The following is a 19386-nucleotide window of genomic DNA, read 5'->3' as shown; positions in this document are numbered from 1 at the left end:
GAACGCTTCCCCAAAGAAGAATCGTTTTATTTTTAATATTTAAAAATGTTTGTGTGCTGCTGTGTGTGATAAGCAGAGTGTATGTGCGTTGTGCACCTGCCTATAGGCACATGTTACTAATATTACCCTTAAATAACACAAAAATATTGACTTTAGACCAGGTTTTTGTTAGTCAATGGCGCAGTCGTTTTCAGTTGCCTCAAAATAGCAACGCGCCAACAATGCGCCTGAACACACTTTGTTTTCAGACCAGCACGCCCATGGGCGAACAGATGTGTGCGAGTGCATTTGCTATTTAAATAACATGGCGCTTGACGTGTAAATGACAAATGTGCCAGGTGTTTGATTGGGCCCTTTGTCTGATTAAACTAAATTGGAGATTTTATTCTGGAGTGGATTGTATTATTCTAATGTGAGCTTGACTTAACAGTGACATTGAATTATTTTTATCTGCTGGTTGTTTTCACACTACAGTTCAAACATTTAGGATCAGTAATATTTTATTAATGTTTTTGAAAGAAAAACATAGCTAGGAAAGTTTTGTTTAAATAGGCACCCCAACTTACTCATTATACCTGCATCATGTTAATTATGTACATGAAATGCTTAATTTATTGGATATCATTTTATGTTTCAGGCTGCAGGATAAAGCGGCCGACACCATCGAGTCCCTGCACAAGGCTGGTATGAAGGTTTGGGTCCTCACAGGGGACAAAATGGAGACGGCAGCAGCCACGTGCTATGCTAGCAAGTTGTTCCATCGCAATACACAGATCCTGGAATTGACAACCAAGCGGACAGAAGAGCAGAGTCTCCATGACGTTCTGTTCGATCTGAGCAGGACTGTCCTGAGACAGCATGGCAGCATGACAAGGGACACTTTCTCAGGGTGGGTAGAGTGGAATATGTGTACATGCGCTCACATACACATGGGCGCTCACACACACAGACACATTCACATTCATATTCATATGTGTCCGTCCCCACAGGCTCTCAGGTGATTACCAAGATTATGGTCTGATAATCGATGGGGCAACACTGTCAGCTGTATTGAAGCCAACACAGGATGGAAGCAGCAGTGGAGGGAACTACAAGGAAATTTTCCTGGAAATCTGCAGGAACTGCAGTGCTGTTCTCTGCTGCCGCATGGCACCATTACAGAAAGCACAGGTAATGCAGCACTTCAGTCACTAAGAGTATACACTACTGTTCAAAGGCAAGTCTCAAAGCTGCATTTAATTGATCAAAAATACAGCAAAAACACTAATATTGTCAAATATAATTAATATTTAAAATAACTATATTTTCTATTTTAATACATTTTACAATGTAATTTATTCCTGTGATGGTAAAGCTGAATTTTCAGCATCATGACTCTAGTCTTCAGTGTCACATGATCCTTCTGAAATCTTTCTAATATGCTGATTTGCTGCTCAAGAAACATTTATTCGTCTTATCAATTTTGAAAACAGTTGATTATATTGGAAACTGGGATATGGGATTCTTTGATGAATAGAAAGTTCAGCATGCATTTTTAAAATGGAAATCTCTTGTAACATTATAAATGTCTTTACTGCCACTTTTGATCAATTGAATGCATGCTTGCTGAAAAAAAGTTTTTATTTCTTTAAAAGAAAACAAAATGTTACTGACCTTATGTTTAAATTGTAGTGTAGATATCAGATCATTTTATAATATAATTTCCTGTCACACAGTATCATTTAGGTAAAGGATCACAGGAAACTCTTTATGACTTTTTTAATGTTTGTCATTTTTTTTCTTTCTCAAAACGTACTACCGTAATATTAATGTAATCGTTGTAATACATATTTTTATGTATTTCTGTTGTAGGAGTATATTCATGAACAGTACAACAGATCAATAAAAGATATTATTAAGTAACTTACATTTTAGACACAATACATATTGGCAGTTACTTTATCTATTTTTGCTTCGCTGACGAAAACAGCTCGATGCAAAAAATTAACGTTTCCAAGCAACAAACAGTAGTGCTGTTCCTTAAAGGGATAGTTCACCCAAAAATATAAATTCTGTCATCATTTAGTACACTCGTTATTGCAGTGCAATGTGGGATTGAATGAGTGCACTCAATAACGTCCACTATGGTTTCGGACACCACTACAAATGGCTTTCCCTTCAAATTATGCCCTGTTTGAGGGTATAGGGGGCGATTTCGGATTCGCCCCTGGATTAGCTTGTTCAGGTGTGTTTGATTAGGGTTGGAGCTGAACTCTGCAGCACCTCGAGGGCCAGAGTTGAGAAGCCCTGACTTATTTAATCCTGAATGAATCATCGGTTTTGAATAAATCGATTGAGTGAATAACTCAGTGACTAATTCATTAAGACAGTTTCATTAAAACATTATTTAGTTTGTTTAATAAGCCATTTTCCTTATGGGTTCTAGTGACTGGGTGATTTTAAGGTCTCGGTATCTATTTGGGGACATTTGGTTCTCACAATGATGATAAAACCTGACCCACACACACACACACACATAGCCACCTGCCAGAGAAAGGTTGTCCTTGTTCCCTTATTGTAATCTATCAGTCTGTGAGTTACACGATGCAATCAAAAGAGACTCTGGTCTATTTCTCTTTCTAATTTACTGCACGCTAAACCTGTCAGTCACTCTCTGGGGCTGCAGGGAAAACCAGAGACTGTAAAGTCAAGAAGTGAGAGAACTCACAGTATTACAAGACAATTACTGACCTCAAGCACACAATAAAATCCTGTGTAAATCATGTGTTCTAAAAGCCAAACTGATATTTTAGTCGCTTCGTATGAGTGAATATGTCATTATCACGTCGCCTCAGCCAAAAACCCTGAGTAATCTAACATCTCAGTTGTTCTGATTTAACCTGTGGAAATAAAACTGTTCTTTCAGATTGTTAAAATGATAAAATCTTCAAAAGAACACCCCATTACGCTGGCCATCGGGGACGGAGCCAATGATGTCAGCATGATTCTGGAAGCTCACGTGGGCATAGGTGATTTCATGCTTTCATACAAAATCAAATTGTTTTTAGATATTATTACTTCTCCCGTCTTCTCTGATAGACTTCAGTTCAACAGCTCTGTCAACAGTACGTAACATGCCTATTGACTGGTTATTCTGCCTCTAGGGATCATGGGTAAAGAGGGGCGTCAGGCGGCCCGTAACAGCGACTATGCAATTACCAAGTTCAAACACCTGAAGAAGATGCTGCTGGTTCACGGGCACTACTACTACATCAGAATCGCTGAGCTGGTCCAGTACTTCTTCTACAAGGTGAACCCAAACAAACAAAATGTATAGATGCACAAAATAAAAAAGCAAGATAATCACAAACACAATAGCTGATCACTAGCTGTCACAATGCAACACAAACCACATTGCCTGCAGTTGTAAACACAGAAAAAAAAGTTGCTTAATGTGTGTGGATGCTACTTTTTTCCCTTGAGTTCTGAATAACCCACTAAACAATTTTGTGTAAAATGCAACTCAATGCAGCACTATTTATAGCAAACAGAAATTCACACGCACACACAAACACCCTAAAGTGTTTAGTTCATCAGGTACTAAGGGTTTGTTTTCTCTCCACAGAATGTGTGCTTCATCTTCCCTCAGTTTCTCTATCAGTTCTTCTGCGGCTTCTCTCAGCAGGTAAACACACATCTCAAAGGTCTATCACTGTTGGAATACATTTGAAATAGAACATTCTGTCTCTATATTTTTTGAGTTTCTTCAAATATACGCCTTTAGAAAATAAATTTTTCGTTCTGTAATGGAAATGTAAACATTTATGGAAATAAAATGTCAGAATCTTTTGTTATGCATGGGGTTTTTGCTTCTTGAAATTAAATAATATTTTCACACTTTTTTATAATTTGACAATTTTACAACATATTTACTGCTATTTTTTATTCTTCAAATGATTAATTAGTACTTTTATTCAGCAAGGATACAATAATTTAATCAAAAGTTACAGTTCAGACTTTTATAACGTTATAAACGATTACGATTTTAAATAAAAGCTGTTCTTTTTAACTTTCTATTCGTTAAAGAATCTCAACATTTTCCACAAAAATATTAAACAGTATGACCTTTTTCAACATTGATAACAATCAAATGTTTCTTTTGCACCAAATTATCATATTATTTCTGAAAGATCACGTCACACTGAAGACTGGAGTAATGATGCTGAAAATTCAGTTACCATTACAGGAATAAATTATATTTGAAAATATATTCAAATAGAAAACAGTTAATTGTTGCAATATTTTACAATATTACTGTTTTTACTGTGTTTTAGGTCAAATACATAGAGCCTTGGTAAACATAAAAAAAATAAGAGACTTTTAAACACATTACAAAATCGTACTGACCCCAAACTTTTGAACAGAAGTGTAATTACAAGAGTAAAAAAATAGAATCATAAAATAGATGATGGAAGCATGGAAAATAGTTAATGACTCTGATAAAATAAAAAGAGAAAAGTATCAATCTGTTAGTAAATTAACATCTGCAACATGAAAGTGCACATAGTTAAACAAATTTGTCTTTTGCACGTACCCTGTTGATTTAAAGTAACATTTTTTTTGCATCTGCAGCCCCTGTATGACACGGCATATCTGACCCTGTACAATATCAGCTTCACCTCGTTACCCATCCTCCTCTACAGTCTGATGGAGCAGCACATCAACATGGACATCCTCAAACGGGACCCCTCTCTATACAGGTAAGGACTGCACCAACAACCCCCATTACCCACTCCTGTGGTCAGAATGTCAGGCAGTAATTATAATTTCAACTTTAAAGCTTTTAGGCTTAACCAATAAGACGAATCATAAAATAATAGTTCACCCAAAAACAAAAAGTATATTGTATTTTTTTAGTCTGATATATGGATGATACAGTATGTGACGTGATTCATCTCATCACGTGTGCAGGGAGGTATTTTGGAGCAGCACATTCACTATCTTCTATTTCTGGTTCCCTCTTTGAGCCCTACTGATAAATCCCTGTCTACATGCAGGCTATTTATTACCAACCTTGGCCTCCTTTTTGCATGAGTGTTGGCTTGCTGAGACTCATAACACACATTGTTTCTTATGCTGACATTTGTTGTCATGCCTTTTTTTCCCAGAGACAAACTTGCACTGTTGAAATAGTTATGTGATGGTGTGTGTTTACCGGATTTACTTTTATCCTTTTATTATTATTGTTGTTATTATCACTTTTGCTATATGATTTTAAGTTATCTGAAAGCCTGGGTCTGGGACAAGAGTAAAAAATAAAACATATACATGGTAAAAAGCATTTGAAATATGGTGAAAAATAAATGATGGTAGTATGGGACTTTTTTATTATTATTTATATTTATTATTATTATCAGTATTATGACCCAGTTGGACCAGTAGTTCAGAGCGTATTTTTAGAAATATATTTAATATGGCAAAATATATTGAGAATCATAAACATATAGTTTTGTTAATGTTACCATAGTAAGATATTTAATCAGCATAAAAAAAACGTGTACATGATTAAATAATGCAAGTTATAGTGACGGCACAGCACTGGTCCATTCAGATGGTTTAACTATTAAATATGCTGATGCAATTTAAACTAAAATAATCAATCTTTTAGAAAACTTTTATTTTCCTTGCATCATTTTTGTATTTAATGAACCACCTGATGTAGCTCAATCTCACTGTCTGTATCTTCCTCTTTGATCAAATGTTTCCCCTGATTGTGAGCCTCCAGGTATTCTCACTTAATCACATAAACACACTGCCACCATATACAAGTCTGCAATAATTGGACAGTTCAATCAGCCTTTGCAAACATTTTTGCATAGAAGCTTGCACTGAACTCAATTTACACACAGTACTGGGCAAAAATACTGTTAGAAATGCTCTACTATCAACGAATGTCCTGACACTGCAATATTTTTCCTCTTATTCCTCTGCATTGCTTATTCAGTATATACATTATACACAGTGCAGCAATTTTAGCTATCAAGGACATTTTTGTTGGAAAAAGCTGATTTAATAATCATATTTAAAAAAAAAATAAGAATGGACACAAGCAAAAGAGGTCATTTTTGTTTTTTCTGACCACAATTTCACTTTCATTTTGGAGTGTGCCATCCAATCTCAGGTATGGTTGGAGACTAAATTGACGTTTCATTGAGTGCTCACAAATAACCATAATTATGATCTTGCAATGAAATGTTAGATTGCTCAATTGCTGTTCATTTTGGTATCAATTGCTCTTCATTTAGTATACATTTCTTATTTATACAAATGAGACTATTGTGGGCATACAGTATAAAATGAACAGATAGCATTGCTCAGATCATTTGATCTATATTTGACTTTAATATCTTGGAAGAGTTTGAGACATTAGCTGTTTCCATCCACCTATTTTTATGTGCATTTTGGGACATCGCATAAAAAAAACGCTGGATGGAAACGCTAAGATGTCCATAAATTCTAAAAGGTAACGATAATAACCCTGTACACGAGCTGCACGATTCTGGATAAGTTGAGAATCACGATTTTTTTGTTTCAAACAGAGATCACGATTCTTCTACGATTCTGAACAACTTAACAACATAGCATGTCATTTACTAGAGGTTCTGACAAATGTTGCAGTCTAATGAATCTGAATTAATTATTTAAAAAAATCAAATTATTCAATTTCATTAGGTGTATTTAACTTGAAGCGGCCCTGCGCAGACCAATCAGTGTATGAAATCTAAATATCTTTAGAGCGATTCGAAAGCATATGGAGCTGCTTGCTCTCTAATCGCTTTAAAAGTCACTTGTCGCCACCTACTGGTGTAACGATGTAATTGATACAATCGTTATTTGAAGCATCAAGTTACTTTCAAAAGGTGATTTACTCTAAAAGTTGATTTCATTTTATATGAAAATATTATATATATATATATATATATATATATATATATATATATATATATATATATATATATATATATATATATATATATATATATATATATATATAATATATTTGAATGTATTTCTTTTTCCAGAGATATTGCCAAGAACTCCCTCCTGAGATGGTCCACCTTCATCTACTGGACATTTCTAGGGGTTTTTGATGCCGTGGTCTTCTTCTTTGGTGCTTTCTTCCTTTTCGACAACACAACCTTCACCAGCAACGGACAGGTAATGCAGTCACCGTCTAAACCATAATTTCGTTTCAACATTTTTCTGTTTGTGTTTTGTTTAATCGACTTAACCAGCTGTTTTTTCCTTTAGTTCGTTTTTTTCTCAGTCAAATAAACGCAGCATACAGATTGAATGGGTGGCCGATGCTTGTTGAGTGAGTTATTTTGTGGTTAAAGTGGACTTGTAATGTACTTATTTGTGGTTTAACTGACGTCTTGATCCAGCTCGCAGACTTTTGTCTGTCCTCCTTGGCGTATGTTTGAAGTCATTACAGGTGCTTCTCCATTCATTTATGCGACACAAAGCATGCTGGTTAATCAGTCAGATCAGACATCTTTTTCTGTGCCATTAAGTTAAATCATAGTAACCTTTTTGGATTGCTTTTTTTACCTGTTTGATTTACTTTAAGTTATAACATCCTAATTTTTTCTTTACTTTCTTGCTCCCTGTCCCCTCCCTCTCCTACTTTTCTTTCATTTTCTTCTTTATCTCTCTTTCTATATATCTCCCTCTCTCTTTCCTCCTTTTACCTACCCCCTTTTTGCCTTTCTTTTCTTTTCTGCTTCTCTTCCTTTCCTCAGCTAATGGCCACCAACACACAGATGGTAAGCCTGTCCCTATCTGTTTCTCATCCTATTTTTAGTTTTAGTTTTACTGTTTCCCTCCTCAGCCCCTCCCCTCATCCTAAAGCCACCCCCATTCACATAGTGTCTACTAACACTAACCGTTCACTGCCATCGTAGCTTTCAAACAGTACCGTACGGCATCCCAGTGTCCCCTGTACCGAGGACCAGCCACTGTAGATATAGAGTAGCGAGCCCCCCACCCCTGTCCATCTTCCTCTGTCTATCATCTTGTGATCGAGTAGGAGTTTGTGTCCGTCCCGTGTGTCACGTCGCGACTGTGTTTTTTTGCAAACACCCGGGTTGGTGGGGTGTTATCATCCTCATCTTCATCGGCCCGTAGGATACACGTCCATCCTCTCATGCCTCACTGCAAGGGCAAATGAGTGAACTAGAGGAAAAGTGGATTTCGCTTCATTTGGTACATGTTGAATGGAAGAGAAGCTATTCAGAAACTTTACATTTTTAAGAAGACTTTTTCCACAAATAGGGCACACTTCGGTGTCTCATTAGCTTTTTTTTAAACCATTGGAGGTTCAAATATATTTAAAGATATTTTCTTATTAGATTTAAAGCATTTAACATTTAATAATGTCTTCATTGTAAGAATGTTTTTAATACTTCACAAGGTTACAAATGTTAATATTACATAACTATATTAATCAACAAACTAATGATAAAAAACTGTTAATTTCAACATTTACTAAGGCATTTTTTTTTAATCAAAAGTTGTATCTGTTAATATTATTTAATTGACCTGAGCAAACATAAACTAACACTGAAGTTATATTTTTATTACAAAATGTTAACAGAGATGAATCAATTCTGACGTGTTTTGCTTGTTAGTTAATACTAGTTAATGGATTAACCAATGTTTTTATATTTAATATAGGTTATTATAATCTATATAGTTTTAATATTGCTAGAAAATTGCACCAATCGTGGTTTTAAATGTCACTTAATTAAAAAGTGTCTCATATTTTAGTTACAGGGTTCTAAAAAATTGCGAACCTTGTATAAAATGAACAGAAAATAAAATCATGTAGCATTTAGTTCGACCACCTGATGTTGAAAAAGGTCTTTACCCTATTCGTGGAAAGTGGCAGACACTCTTAACAGTATTAGATTATTATCAGATTAAACCGAAAACTGAAATATCAAATTAATCATTTTGAAAAACCTCACAACATCCTTAAATATCATTTGCCCTTGACAAGTTTTTAACACTAAATTTCATTTTGATTGCTCATCAAGGTAAGTTAATTCATTTTCTTCACACTTGTTGACATCTTTTGTGTGTCCTTGTACTTTTTTTTTTTTTTTACTGGTTATCATCAACATTGTATTGTTCACTAAAACCATTTGGTGCCTTTGACCTGCTCGTGTTTTGCTATGGCTTGTTGACTTTGATTGTGATTGGTTATTTTTAAAAGGTAAACATCGAGTGATTTTATAAAGCGCTCTCATTATAGTGTCCATGTTGTTTTGCATAGTGTCATCAACAGCGTGGCCGGTTCGCAAACAGGGGAAGGTTCTAGAAGAGATATCCATTGTGTCTAAATTCAACCATTTGCCAAGACTGTAAACAATGAGGCTTACCGCACCCCGAGCAGAGGTTTATTGAGCCTAAGCGCCAATGCTGAATCCATTATAATGTTTTAAGGGAATATCTAAGCTCACTATTTATTTATGATGCTTTTATAGATAAAATATAAAATTCATTTGACATCATCGAGCTCCAGACATCATTAATAATCTCTGTAAAACAATACTGGATGACACTGAAATGCTTTCATTTACAGCGCCATTAAAATATAATTATATAAAGCTTTTAACGTGCAATGTATCCTGTTTGTTTGACGATGAGAGGGTGAGCTGTATTAACACCCATTCAAGTGGCTGTTTATACATCGGTGTCAATCTCTTTTTGCCTTTTTCAATATTTCTCTGTTCCAGATGTTTGGAAATTGGACCTTTGGGACACTTGTATTCACTATCCTGGTGTTCACGGTCACGCTAAAGGTAATACGTCTGACACATGTGTTATGATCTTGGCTATAATTGGCGTCAACTTAACCATCTAAATCTTCCCATTTCAATCTTCTCACTGTGTCTGCATACTTTAGCTTGCCCTGGACACACATTACTGGACGTGGATCAACCACTTTGTCATATGGGGGTCACTGCTTTTCTATGTCATCTTCTCCCTCCTGTGGGGAGGCATCATTTGGTATGGCCTGACATAATACACTGCACTTAATATCACAAAATCAAATACATTATGTAATGTGATTCATCTGCTGTCCTTCTGTTCTGTATAGGCCTTTCCTGAACTATCAGAGGATGTACTATGTGTTCATGCAGATGTTGTCCAGCGGTCCGGCATGGCTCAGTATAATTCTGCTGATTATAGTCTGTTTGCTGCCCGATGTGGTGAAGAAAGTGCTGTGTAGAGCTCTATGGCCCACCACCACAGAGAGAATACAGGTACGACACCAGTATCTACATGTGTGTAGAGATGCAAGGAGACAGTTAGTTCACCAAATGTCAAATGTATATAAATGTATCTATATTTCCTTGCAGTAATACACAGCTGTTTAAAAAAACACATAATGTTATATACCATGATTATTAGTTTGGGTAGATGCCATGTTTCATTTGATTGCAAATGAAAACAAAGGTGTGAAGGATGGAAATACATTTTTTATTATTGTTTAAAGCCTTGTCAAGTCACTTTTATTTATATAGTGCTACAATACAGATTGTTTCAAAGCAGCTTTACAGTGATAACCGGAAAATTATTCAATAATGCAAACAGAGTTAATTTCCATTGTAAAGATCATCAATTATCAAATTTTGTAGTTTGTTGCTGAATTATTTATTTTTTTAAGATGAAGTGTATTGAACTAATTGCACTGTTCATACCTTTGTTTTAATTCACATCAACTTCAAAATCTACCAAAAATAGTGTCTACTCCAACTAAAACCCATTTCTTCTGCAATATCCAAATAGGCCGTTCACACCTGGTATTAAAATGCGTTTTGGTCAATCGGATCACAAGTATAGACGAGGGAGACACATTCCCGTTTAAACCTGGTGTTTTAATCTGTCTCTTTTGTCCACTTTCAACCACTTCTGTCCTGATTTCTTCGAGGGGAGGGTCTAGGTAAATGTTTGGCTTTTTTCTGATCTTTCGCTCTAATGGATAAAATAAGCTCACGCAATTTAAACATAAACATGACCGGAGAAAACATACAGATAGCAGCAGTTTTTGTTTCTGCTCTAACAGCCGCAAGACCACGGCGAACGCTGTGAGTGCATGTTAGAAATCAGGAATGACGAGAGAACATTGTACTTTGGTACGTTTTTCGCCTTCAAACCAAACATGGGTCTTCAGCCGACAAAGTTTAAATCCCGTCTGGCTGGCGCGCTTCCCATAATGCTTACGCACTAGGTCAGTAGGCAGACTTTTGTGGCTGTTCGAACACATTCAACCACATGAGCATCTACACTATGAAAGCAATCTGCTCGAAAGTGTTTTCGACTACCTGGAAGTGATCGAAAGTGGACAAGCTCAAAGCATTTTAGACCCCGTTTATACTTGTATACTTGTATATACTTGTGAGCCGATCGACCAAAACGCATCTTAATACCAGGTGTAAACAGGGCCATAATTGTTGATCTGAACCAGTTCAATAGTGCTATAGTTTGTGATAATGGCTACTAACTGGTCTTCAGATTTACACTTGCGTCGGACTGGTTCCCAGTGTGCTTGATGTAAGTGAATTCTGGATGCAGTTCATGATTCTCTTCAGCTGTACATGCTTCTTTACGTTGGATGACTCTTCGAGCCATTCAATGGTGTTATTGGATCTGTCGACTTTTTGTGAAACTATCTGACAATGTGTATTTTACTTTGTTGGCACACATAGTATGTCACCATACTATGTTGAGAAATTTCAGAAGGAAATTTAATTTGTGTGTGTGTGTGTGTGTGATAAACTGCCTTACCACTGGTTTAACCCATGTGATGTTTTTCCTCCTACTCACCTTCCCCTATTCAACTCTAGAATTTTCCAGTGCGCTAATGTTACTGCCACATTAACGTCAACATGAAACGTCACATTTCTTAGTTCAACAGGATATTCAACCAAAAAATTTTATTAAGATTTATCCTTCGGGAAATGATCAGGAGAGGTATGTGTTACAAACCAGGATGGAGGCAGTTGGATGGAGAGCTGAAAACAAGCACTGATTAGAATGTGTATTAAGAAAGTAAATAGAGTCCGTTTGGATTTCATGTTGACCTTAGGATCTAACTGTACAATATGATACTTCAGGAATACTTTACATAAGGTTCAATTTGTTTACGTTAGTTAAAGGGATAGTTCACCCAAAAATGTAAATGGTTTCATCATTTACTCTCCCTCGAGGTGTTCCAAACCTGTATGAGTTTCTTTCTTCTGCTGAACACAAAAGAAGCTATTTTGAAGAATGTCGGTAATCAAACAGTTGACGAGCCCCATTGACTTCCATATGGTAAAAAAAACTATGGAAGTTAATGGGGCTCGTCAACTGTCTGGTTAACATCATTCTTCAAAATATCTTCTTTTGTGTTCAGCAGAAGAAAGAAACTCATACAGGTTTGGAACACCTTGAGGGAGAGTAAATGATGAAACCATTTTCATTTTTGGGTGAAATTATCACTTTAATGCATTATGTCATTATCATGGACTAACAATAAACACATTTATCAATCTTTGTTAATGTAAATATGTTGTTTTAATTATATTCTTTTACATTTTATAAATGATACAATAAAAATTAGTGTATTTTGAATGCACATGAATAAATAATACATTTTAGATAAATAAAAGCTGTAAAAAAATTAATGAATGCTATTGACAGACAGTGTTATTTTAGTATTATTTAGATATTATTAAAATATTTTGAATGAGCTTTTATATATTTTAATTTTAGTTCAAGTTTTAGTAATTTAGTTTTGTGCATTTGCCATTTTTATTATTTTTGTATTTAACTTTATTTTTGAGTTTGAGTTTGAATAATTTCAGTACTTTTTCAGTTTTTCATCTAATATTTATATTTTAATTTCAGCTTCATTTCAATTAACAAAAATGTTTTTTTAATAGTTTTAGTTAATAACAAAGCTGGTTAATAATTTGAACCTTTTTCAATTTGCAAGAAAAATCCATGAGATGTTGCTGAAGTTCCTTTATTATTCTCTGAGGATTTAGGATCTCTAAACTCTTTCTTTTTTCCCTCTTCCATCTCTCTTTTTCTCTCTGATGCTTGACCTTCCCCCTCCCCTGTGTGTTTAACCCTTGGCCTGTGACCTGTGGTAATGGCAGACAAAGCGGCAGTGTCTCACTGCTGAGCAGTCCACCATCTTTATGCTCTCCCAGACCTCCAGCAGTGTCAGTTTCTGAACTGAGGCGGAGGTGAACCTACACACTCTCTCTGCATGTGCGTGTGTGTATCAGTGAAGACACAACAGGGTCATCATGAGGATCACAAGCTACCCAGCATGCCAATAGCATCCGTTGCAGTACCCTGTGGTGTCTCTGTTTATGTTCTAAGCCTTATATTCCGTCACTCTACATGTTTGCATGCATGAGACGTGCATGTGTATGTTTGTATATGTGTATTTTATGTTGCAGATCTAAAGGAAATGCATTTTTTCGCTGCTGTACTTTCAGTTCCAGCAAGATACTTCAGTGTCAAAACATATTGTAGAAAATATTCTGCACATTGGGTCTGTTATGCCACATTTGAGTCTGTTTGTGTGTGTGTGATGTTTCACAGAGAATGAGGGCTGACAGGATCTTTGAAAGGGTTGAGACAAACATTCATGATTCACTGCTAGATGGGGTTCAGAGCACCACTGAGGCCTAGCAACTCTATGGTAAAGAGAATGTGAAGTTGAAGACTAAAGCCAGAAAGAACTAATCCACACTCAACTCAAGTGGAGCTCTAGAGTTCTCAGATGAAGTGTGCCGTCCTAGGATCAATCTGAGAACTCTAGAATCCTGCTGATTGGCTCCCTCCAGTGAAAGCACGCTGGATTAAAAACGACTTTGCTGCACCTGTGTGGGACTGTTGTTTGGTGTGAAACTTACAGACTGGTTTGGTTTGGTTTTAAAGCTTCAGAATGAAGGTACTGGGTTGTGGTTTGGGTGCGCAGTACTGTATATGCCGCTAACAGGACATGGGGACACGTACACAAATACACACAGCAGACTTGACAGTTTAACATCTAACACTCTGGCATGCATGAGTATTTTTACTTGTCTTGACTCTTTCTGTCATCAGTGAAAATATTATTAAATGTCCATTCCTAGAACATGCTTATGATCATTTCATTTACTGGGTAAATTTCAACTTTTTAAAAAAATTTGGCAGAACCACAAACTATAAATATTTTACTTAAAGAACATGAAGCCTGTTTTAGGACCGTTTTCAATCATAAATAAATAAATACTGTAATGCAAAAGTTTGTAAGTAAAAAACTGTTACAGTAATTTTGACAGTACATTTTCCCGTTTAAGAACATTTTAACGAATCACCTTGGTAAAAATTCAAAAGGAAATTGTTATGATGCATTATGACAATTAATAATTTTGTGGGTGGAATAAGCTTTTCATTAGGAAAATAATGCAAAATTCAGCTTTACAGTCACAGGAATGAATTGTATGTTAAAATATATTAAAATAGTAATAATATTTCACAATATTAGTGCTTTTACAGTATTTTTTGATAGAATAAATGCCATGGTGAGCAAAAGTTCTTTCAAAAACAATTTTGGGGTGAATTGTAACCTTTCACCCTCCATTTAAAGCAGTAACCCCCCCCAGCAGTTTATCTTCTAACATCCCGTCAATCGATCAGTTTGCATCTTCTGGGACTGGGCTTGTGCATGTGGTAAACATCCGATATGTGATTTTGTGAAGTGAAATATTTTGTTCTTTTTTTGCACTGCTTCTTGCTGGGGCTTTGGATTTGTGTTTCAGCTTGTGATGTGACCAATGCCGGCATTTACAAGCCTGTTTATGATACAGTCCGCTAATTCACTCTCTTTCTCTCATTCTTTTCTCCAGAATGCTGATAAGTTGTATAAGGGCCACCTCTCCGAGTTCACCCCCCTGTCCTCCCTCCATGCCCCACCTGCGCGGAAACATGACAGACGTGGCAACGAAAGCCAGAACCACACCCACCGCAGGTCTGACTCCTCCCCTCACAAAAAACTGATGTGCACCTACTGGGGCGGCAGGCCTGACTACTGTACCTTCAGCTCCTTTCTCCGAATAGGAGACAACCCAAGATTCTCTGGGGCTGCTTACGCCTACAGCACACCGGGTCCCGAGACGTCTGTATGATAGTCTCTCTAAAAAATAAATAGTCTAGTTTTCGAATCGAATCCGGCCTTGATTATCCCTGGGTCAAGATTGGGACACCAATCTTGACTTGTCAGCCTTTATCCGAAACAAAAGCACTGAAATTCGTTCTTATGGGCGGTAGTGATGCTGTGTGTTAATTTCGGAGCTGGAGGAAGGCCAAACAGAATTGGTTGCACCATCTGCAAGTGTTGCGTACTGCGCTAAGTGGCCTTGGGACCTATTTACCTTGTTTTGTGTGTGTGCGTGTACGTGAGAGCGTGTTCCCTTTACACTGTGGGTTTACGTGTTCGCTCACCTACCCTTGTGATCCTTCATGTGAAAAATTACTTGAAAAAAAAACACTGGGCAGTAGTAGCACAAATCTTTCCATCTCAAACACAACCTCTACCACTGAATATTATTGTGGATGACAGTTAAAATGGCCTCGGATGCTCTTTAAACTGACTGTCCTGTTTTTTCTGCTTCTTTTCTTTGTTCTCTGTCGTCTCCCCTTCCTGTTTTTCTCCTGTGCTCCTTCTCTTTTCTTGTCCTACTTTTTTTATAGAACAAACTGGTGTTGCTTTTGTGCAAACCTGTTATCGAGGAACACTCCATAGGCTGCGATTGTCTTTGTCCGATTGCATTGTAAGTGGCTAAATTTGGCCATTTCTGTTGCTGCTCTGTACTAGAGTGAACTAGGTGTGTGTGTGTGTGTGTGTGTGTGTGTGTGTGTGTGTGTGTGTGTGTGTGTGTGTGTGTGTGTGTGTGTGTGTGTGTGTGTGTGTGTGTGTGTGTGAGAGAGAGTGTGTGAGAGAGAGTGTGTGTAGGCCTTTGTTAGAAGAACTATGAGAAGACAAATTGTAACTGGACTGTCATTATGTTTCACCCTTTAACTTTCAAAAAGGTGGAAATCCACTCGCATTCTACGGTTCCAAAGTTTTTAAAACCATTGACGTTGTGTCATCATGACAGCCAGTTACTCTGTCCTAGCTGCTTGACGATTTGCTTTAAACTTCTTTAGCACCCTATTATCAATCCTTAAGTTTTCTTTAGAGTAGAACCAGATGCAGGATGCTAAAGGCTACGCTAGCCATCTTAGCTTAACTGTTCTGCCTTAATGCTAATGTTTCCCATCTTTTACACCGCAGTTTGGAACCAAAGCTTGTAAACCAAGTGAAATACGGAGTATATAAATGTGTGTTAGTTGCCTTATGCTTAAAGAGAAAAGGAGGGAAGGTGTTTGATGGCATTCCCAAGAATCCCACCACACTGCCTTAAGTTGACATTGTACCAGCTGAGGATGGAGAACAATAAAAGTAGTATTCGACATCTTCCAGTGCCACCAACACAGCCCAGGGCTCCCGAGGAAAAAAAACGAATGAAATGTAACAGACATCTTTGTGCATTCACAAAAAGTACATTTTTTTTGTCAGTGTATTTTTATGATTGTAACATCCATTTTGACTGTTCCCAAAGCCTTTTGTCTGTATTAATGGAAGTGTTGGAGCCTTGTGCTGGGTTGCTATCATTTCTGATTTCTGATTCTCTGATATAATTAAGTCAGATGTATTTAGCATGTGCTGCTGTTCACAAACAACTCATTAAACTAACAGCCCAATCAAGGTCAGCGTGACAGATGGCCTATCTTGGGCACTACATTAAGAGAAATGGCTCCTTAGTGTGCAGGACACTGAAGATGAGCGGGAATGAATCCCAGGAAATGTGCCTCACACATTTAATATATTAGATTTAAAATAACATTCTCATAAAAATATTGTGAGGTGAGTTCAGTTCCATCTCAGTCGAGTCGGTGAATTCAGATTCACATTGAATTTGAATTGGAATCCAGTGTGAATGCAATTCAGGCCCCGTTTACACAAGTGTGTTTTCGTTTCAAAACGCATAACTTTTGGTTAAGTCTGTCGTCTACACTACTCCTGCGTTTTTGAACCTCGGGAAGCACTGCAGACCCAGTTTTCGTTTGAAAACTCTTTGGGGTTGTGTTTCCGTGTAAACAGACCAAAACGAAGACTTTTAAAAACGATGGCGTGGCTGCCCACATTGTGCTTCCGGAACACGACAATAAAAGACCAGGGAAGCGTTTCCTAAAAGCATTGTATGCCTAAGTTGATCGTAGAGACCATTGGTGGCTGTTGAATTACAATGCTTTCGTGAAAACGCAGCCCAGAGCCGTCTCCCTCAACGGCTCTGTAACATACCAGCCTCACAACCGTGCAGTTAAACGCTGTATTTTATAATACTGCAGCTGTCTACATGTGCAAGAGGCAACTGTTTACACTTGTTCGCACATGCCTAGTGTGCATAAACGGTCATGTGACATGCGCCTCCGGTCGTGCAGGGTAGACCGAGATTGTTTCTGAAACGCCAGTGTACACGAGGAACGCTGTTTTAAAACGAAAACGCACCAGTGTAAAGGGGCCTCAGATTAAATCCCTGTTACATTATAACACAAATGGAAGGGATATGGAACTGAACCGAACTAAAAATCAGCGTATTTGATCATCAAAACCACAGACGTTTGTCTGCAAGCCTCTTTCCCTGCTGTCCTTCACATTCCATGCTTGTTTTTCTTGTTTTGTTTTTTTCTTCCTTACATTGATTCTTGAATGTAGTTTTGCTTTGGTGGAGCATCATCCCTTCATCTCGACTTCTTTCCTGGCACGAGTTTCCTTCTCTCGCCCTGTCATTCGGTTCTCATGATGAGGCCAGTCGCCCATTTCACCATTTTAACCATCATCCATTAAAGAGAGAGAAAGTAGGTGATGTCAAAGACCATCAGGATCAATGTTTTGATGGTTAGTCCAAGCTTCTTGTCAGTAGGTGCCTTCTGGTGCTTTTTAACCTCAATGTATGTTCATGCGTTCAATTCAGCGAAGCGTTGAATTCTGGGAAACCCCAGCGTGCACATACATGTGTTTTCATTGCCCGTCGGTTGGCCTGCAACAGAGAATGTCAGATTAAAGAATTGCATTATGGGTATAGCTAGTTTGTTAAAGGGTGTAAGGGTCATTTTTGAACAATATCTTTGGGTTAATGTTGATGGAAAGTTACAGAATTGTAACAATAGAATGTCCTTTTTCATGCACACATTATATCTAAATATAGACTATATATTGATGAGTATATTGATGTCAAGGTTTACAAAGGCTGAGTGGATGAATGAATGAATAACAATGATCTAACATGTCAACTGAATAACTGGTCCAAAAGTGTATTATTTCATTTGTATGAATGTAAAAGCTGTCTAAAGTCAAACACTGTCTATTTGATTGATTATCGAAGTCTGAACTTTGCATGCAGTGATGCCGTAGTGATGGACCAACCACTGAGCTTTATCAAGCATTCATATTCTTATTTATATAAACCACTTTTATAACTTCTGTTCAAACTTCCAGTCCAAGTGATGCACATCGTGCTAATCGATGCTGGAACAAAACAAGAATGTGCTTATTCACAGATTCTCAAGTTATGATTTTAAGTAGCCAAGACTAGCCTAATATAATAGGAGTAAATTCATTTCATGTTTTTTTTACTGTCGTTTTCATTTCTTGTTTTGCATTTCACTATATTTCATATTGTGTTCACTGTTACACTATCTCTGGCTTCCTGAATGTAACAAAAAAGAAAAAAGCCACTGTTGTGCACTAAACAAAAATCGCATAGCGTTAATCGGATAGCCGCGAATGACAACTACAAACTACCACAGCTAAAAGTAGGTGGTTCCAGAACAAATGTCCCTTCACAAATGTGTTTTCTTCTTGTTTCTGACAAACTTTTGTTTTGAATCAGAGCTATTTCTTGTAATATAAGAGTAATTTGATCACTGAACGCTGTCTGCCTCAGGGGTGCGTTCAGGCACTGGCGAACACTGTATTCTGTCTGTCTGTCTGTCTGTCTGTCTAAAAAAGGCTATATGAAATAGGTATTTTGTATATCTTGTGAAAAAATATCTTTTTGCTACTTTTGTATCTAGAGGATGAAGAGAACTCCTTAGAATGTTACTGTTGATAAAAACAAACAAAAAACAACCAAATGTAAGGTCATGGGAGAAATCAACTTCAGTAAAGATGAACGTTTGAAAAAAAAAATAGCTTTAACAGTCTGTTGTTTTTTTCTAGATGATTTTAAATATGTTTGAGGTAGTTTT

At 36.9% G+C, this 19386-nt stretch overlaps 1 protein-coding gene across 9 annotated transcripts in view; it reads left to right on the top strand.

Moving 5' to 3' along the window:
• atp11a (ATPase phospholipid transporting 11A) overlaps positions 1-19136 on the top strand; it is a 79680-nt gene extending 60544 nt beyond the window's left edge. The window contains exons 19-32 of one of the 9 annotated variants that reach the window (XR_013816206.1): positions 638-889; positions 990-1170; positions 2906-3008; positions 3144-3289; positions 3605-3664; positions 4612-4739; positions 7062-7197; positions 7782-7805; positions 9780-9845; positions 9950-10053; positions 10145-10310; positions 14940-15061; positions 15784-15949; positions 16017-19136. Coding sequence is in view for 8 of the 9 variants with exons in the window: in XM_079812473.1 (XP_079668599.1) it covers positions 638-889; positions 990-1170; positions 2906-3008; positions 3144-3289; positions 3605-3664; positions 4612-4739; positions 7062-7197; positions 7782-7805; positions 9780-9845; positions 9950-10053; positions 10145-10310; positions 14940-15218 (1645 nt within the window). In the remaining variant the exon portion in view is untranslated. Of the gene's footprint in view, positions 1-637; positions 890-989; positions 1171-2905; positions 3009-3143; positions 3290-3604; positions 3665-4611; positions 4740-7061; positions 7198-7781; positions 7806-9779; positions 9846-9949; positions 10054-10144; positions 10311-13193; positions 13390-13647; positions 13748-14939; positions 15677-15783; positions 15950-16016 lie in introns of those variants that run through there. The other 8 variants (XM_079812475.1, XM_079812476.1, XM_079812477.1 and 5 more) reach the window with 8 other exon arrangements.
• The last annotated feature ends 250 nt before the right edge of the window (positions 19137-19386 follow it).

The sequence above is a fragment of the Gobio gobio genome (assembly GCF_949357685.1).
Source record: "Gobio gobio genome assembly, chromosome: 3".
Lineage (NCBI taxonomy): Eukaryota > Metazoa > Chordata > Actinopteri > Cypriniformes > Gobionidae > Gobio > Gobio gobio.
This window is presented reverse-complemented; position numbering and strand designations above follow the sequence as displayed.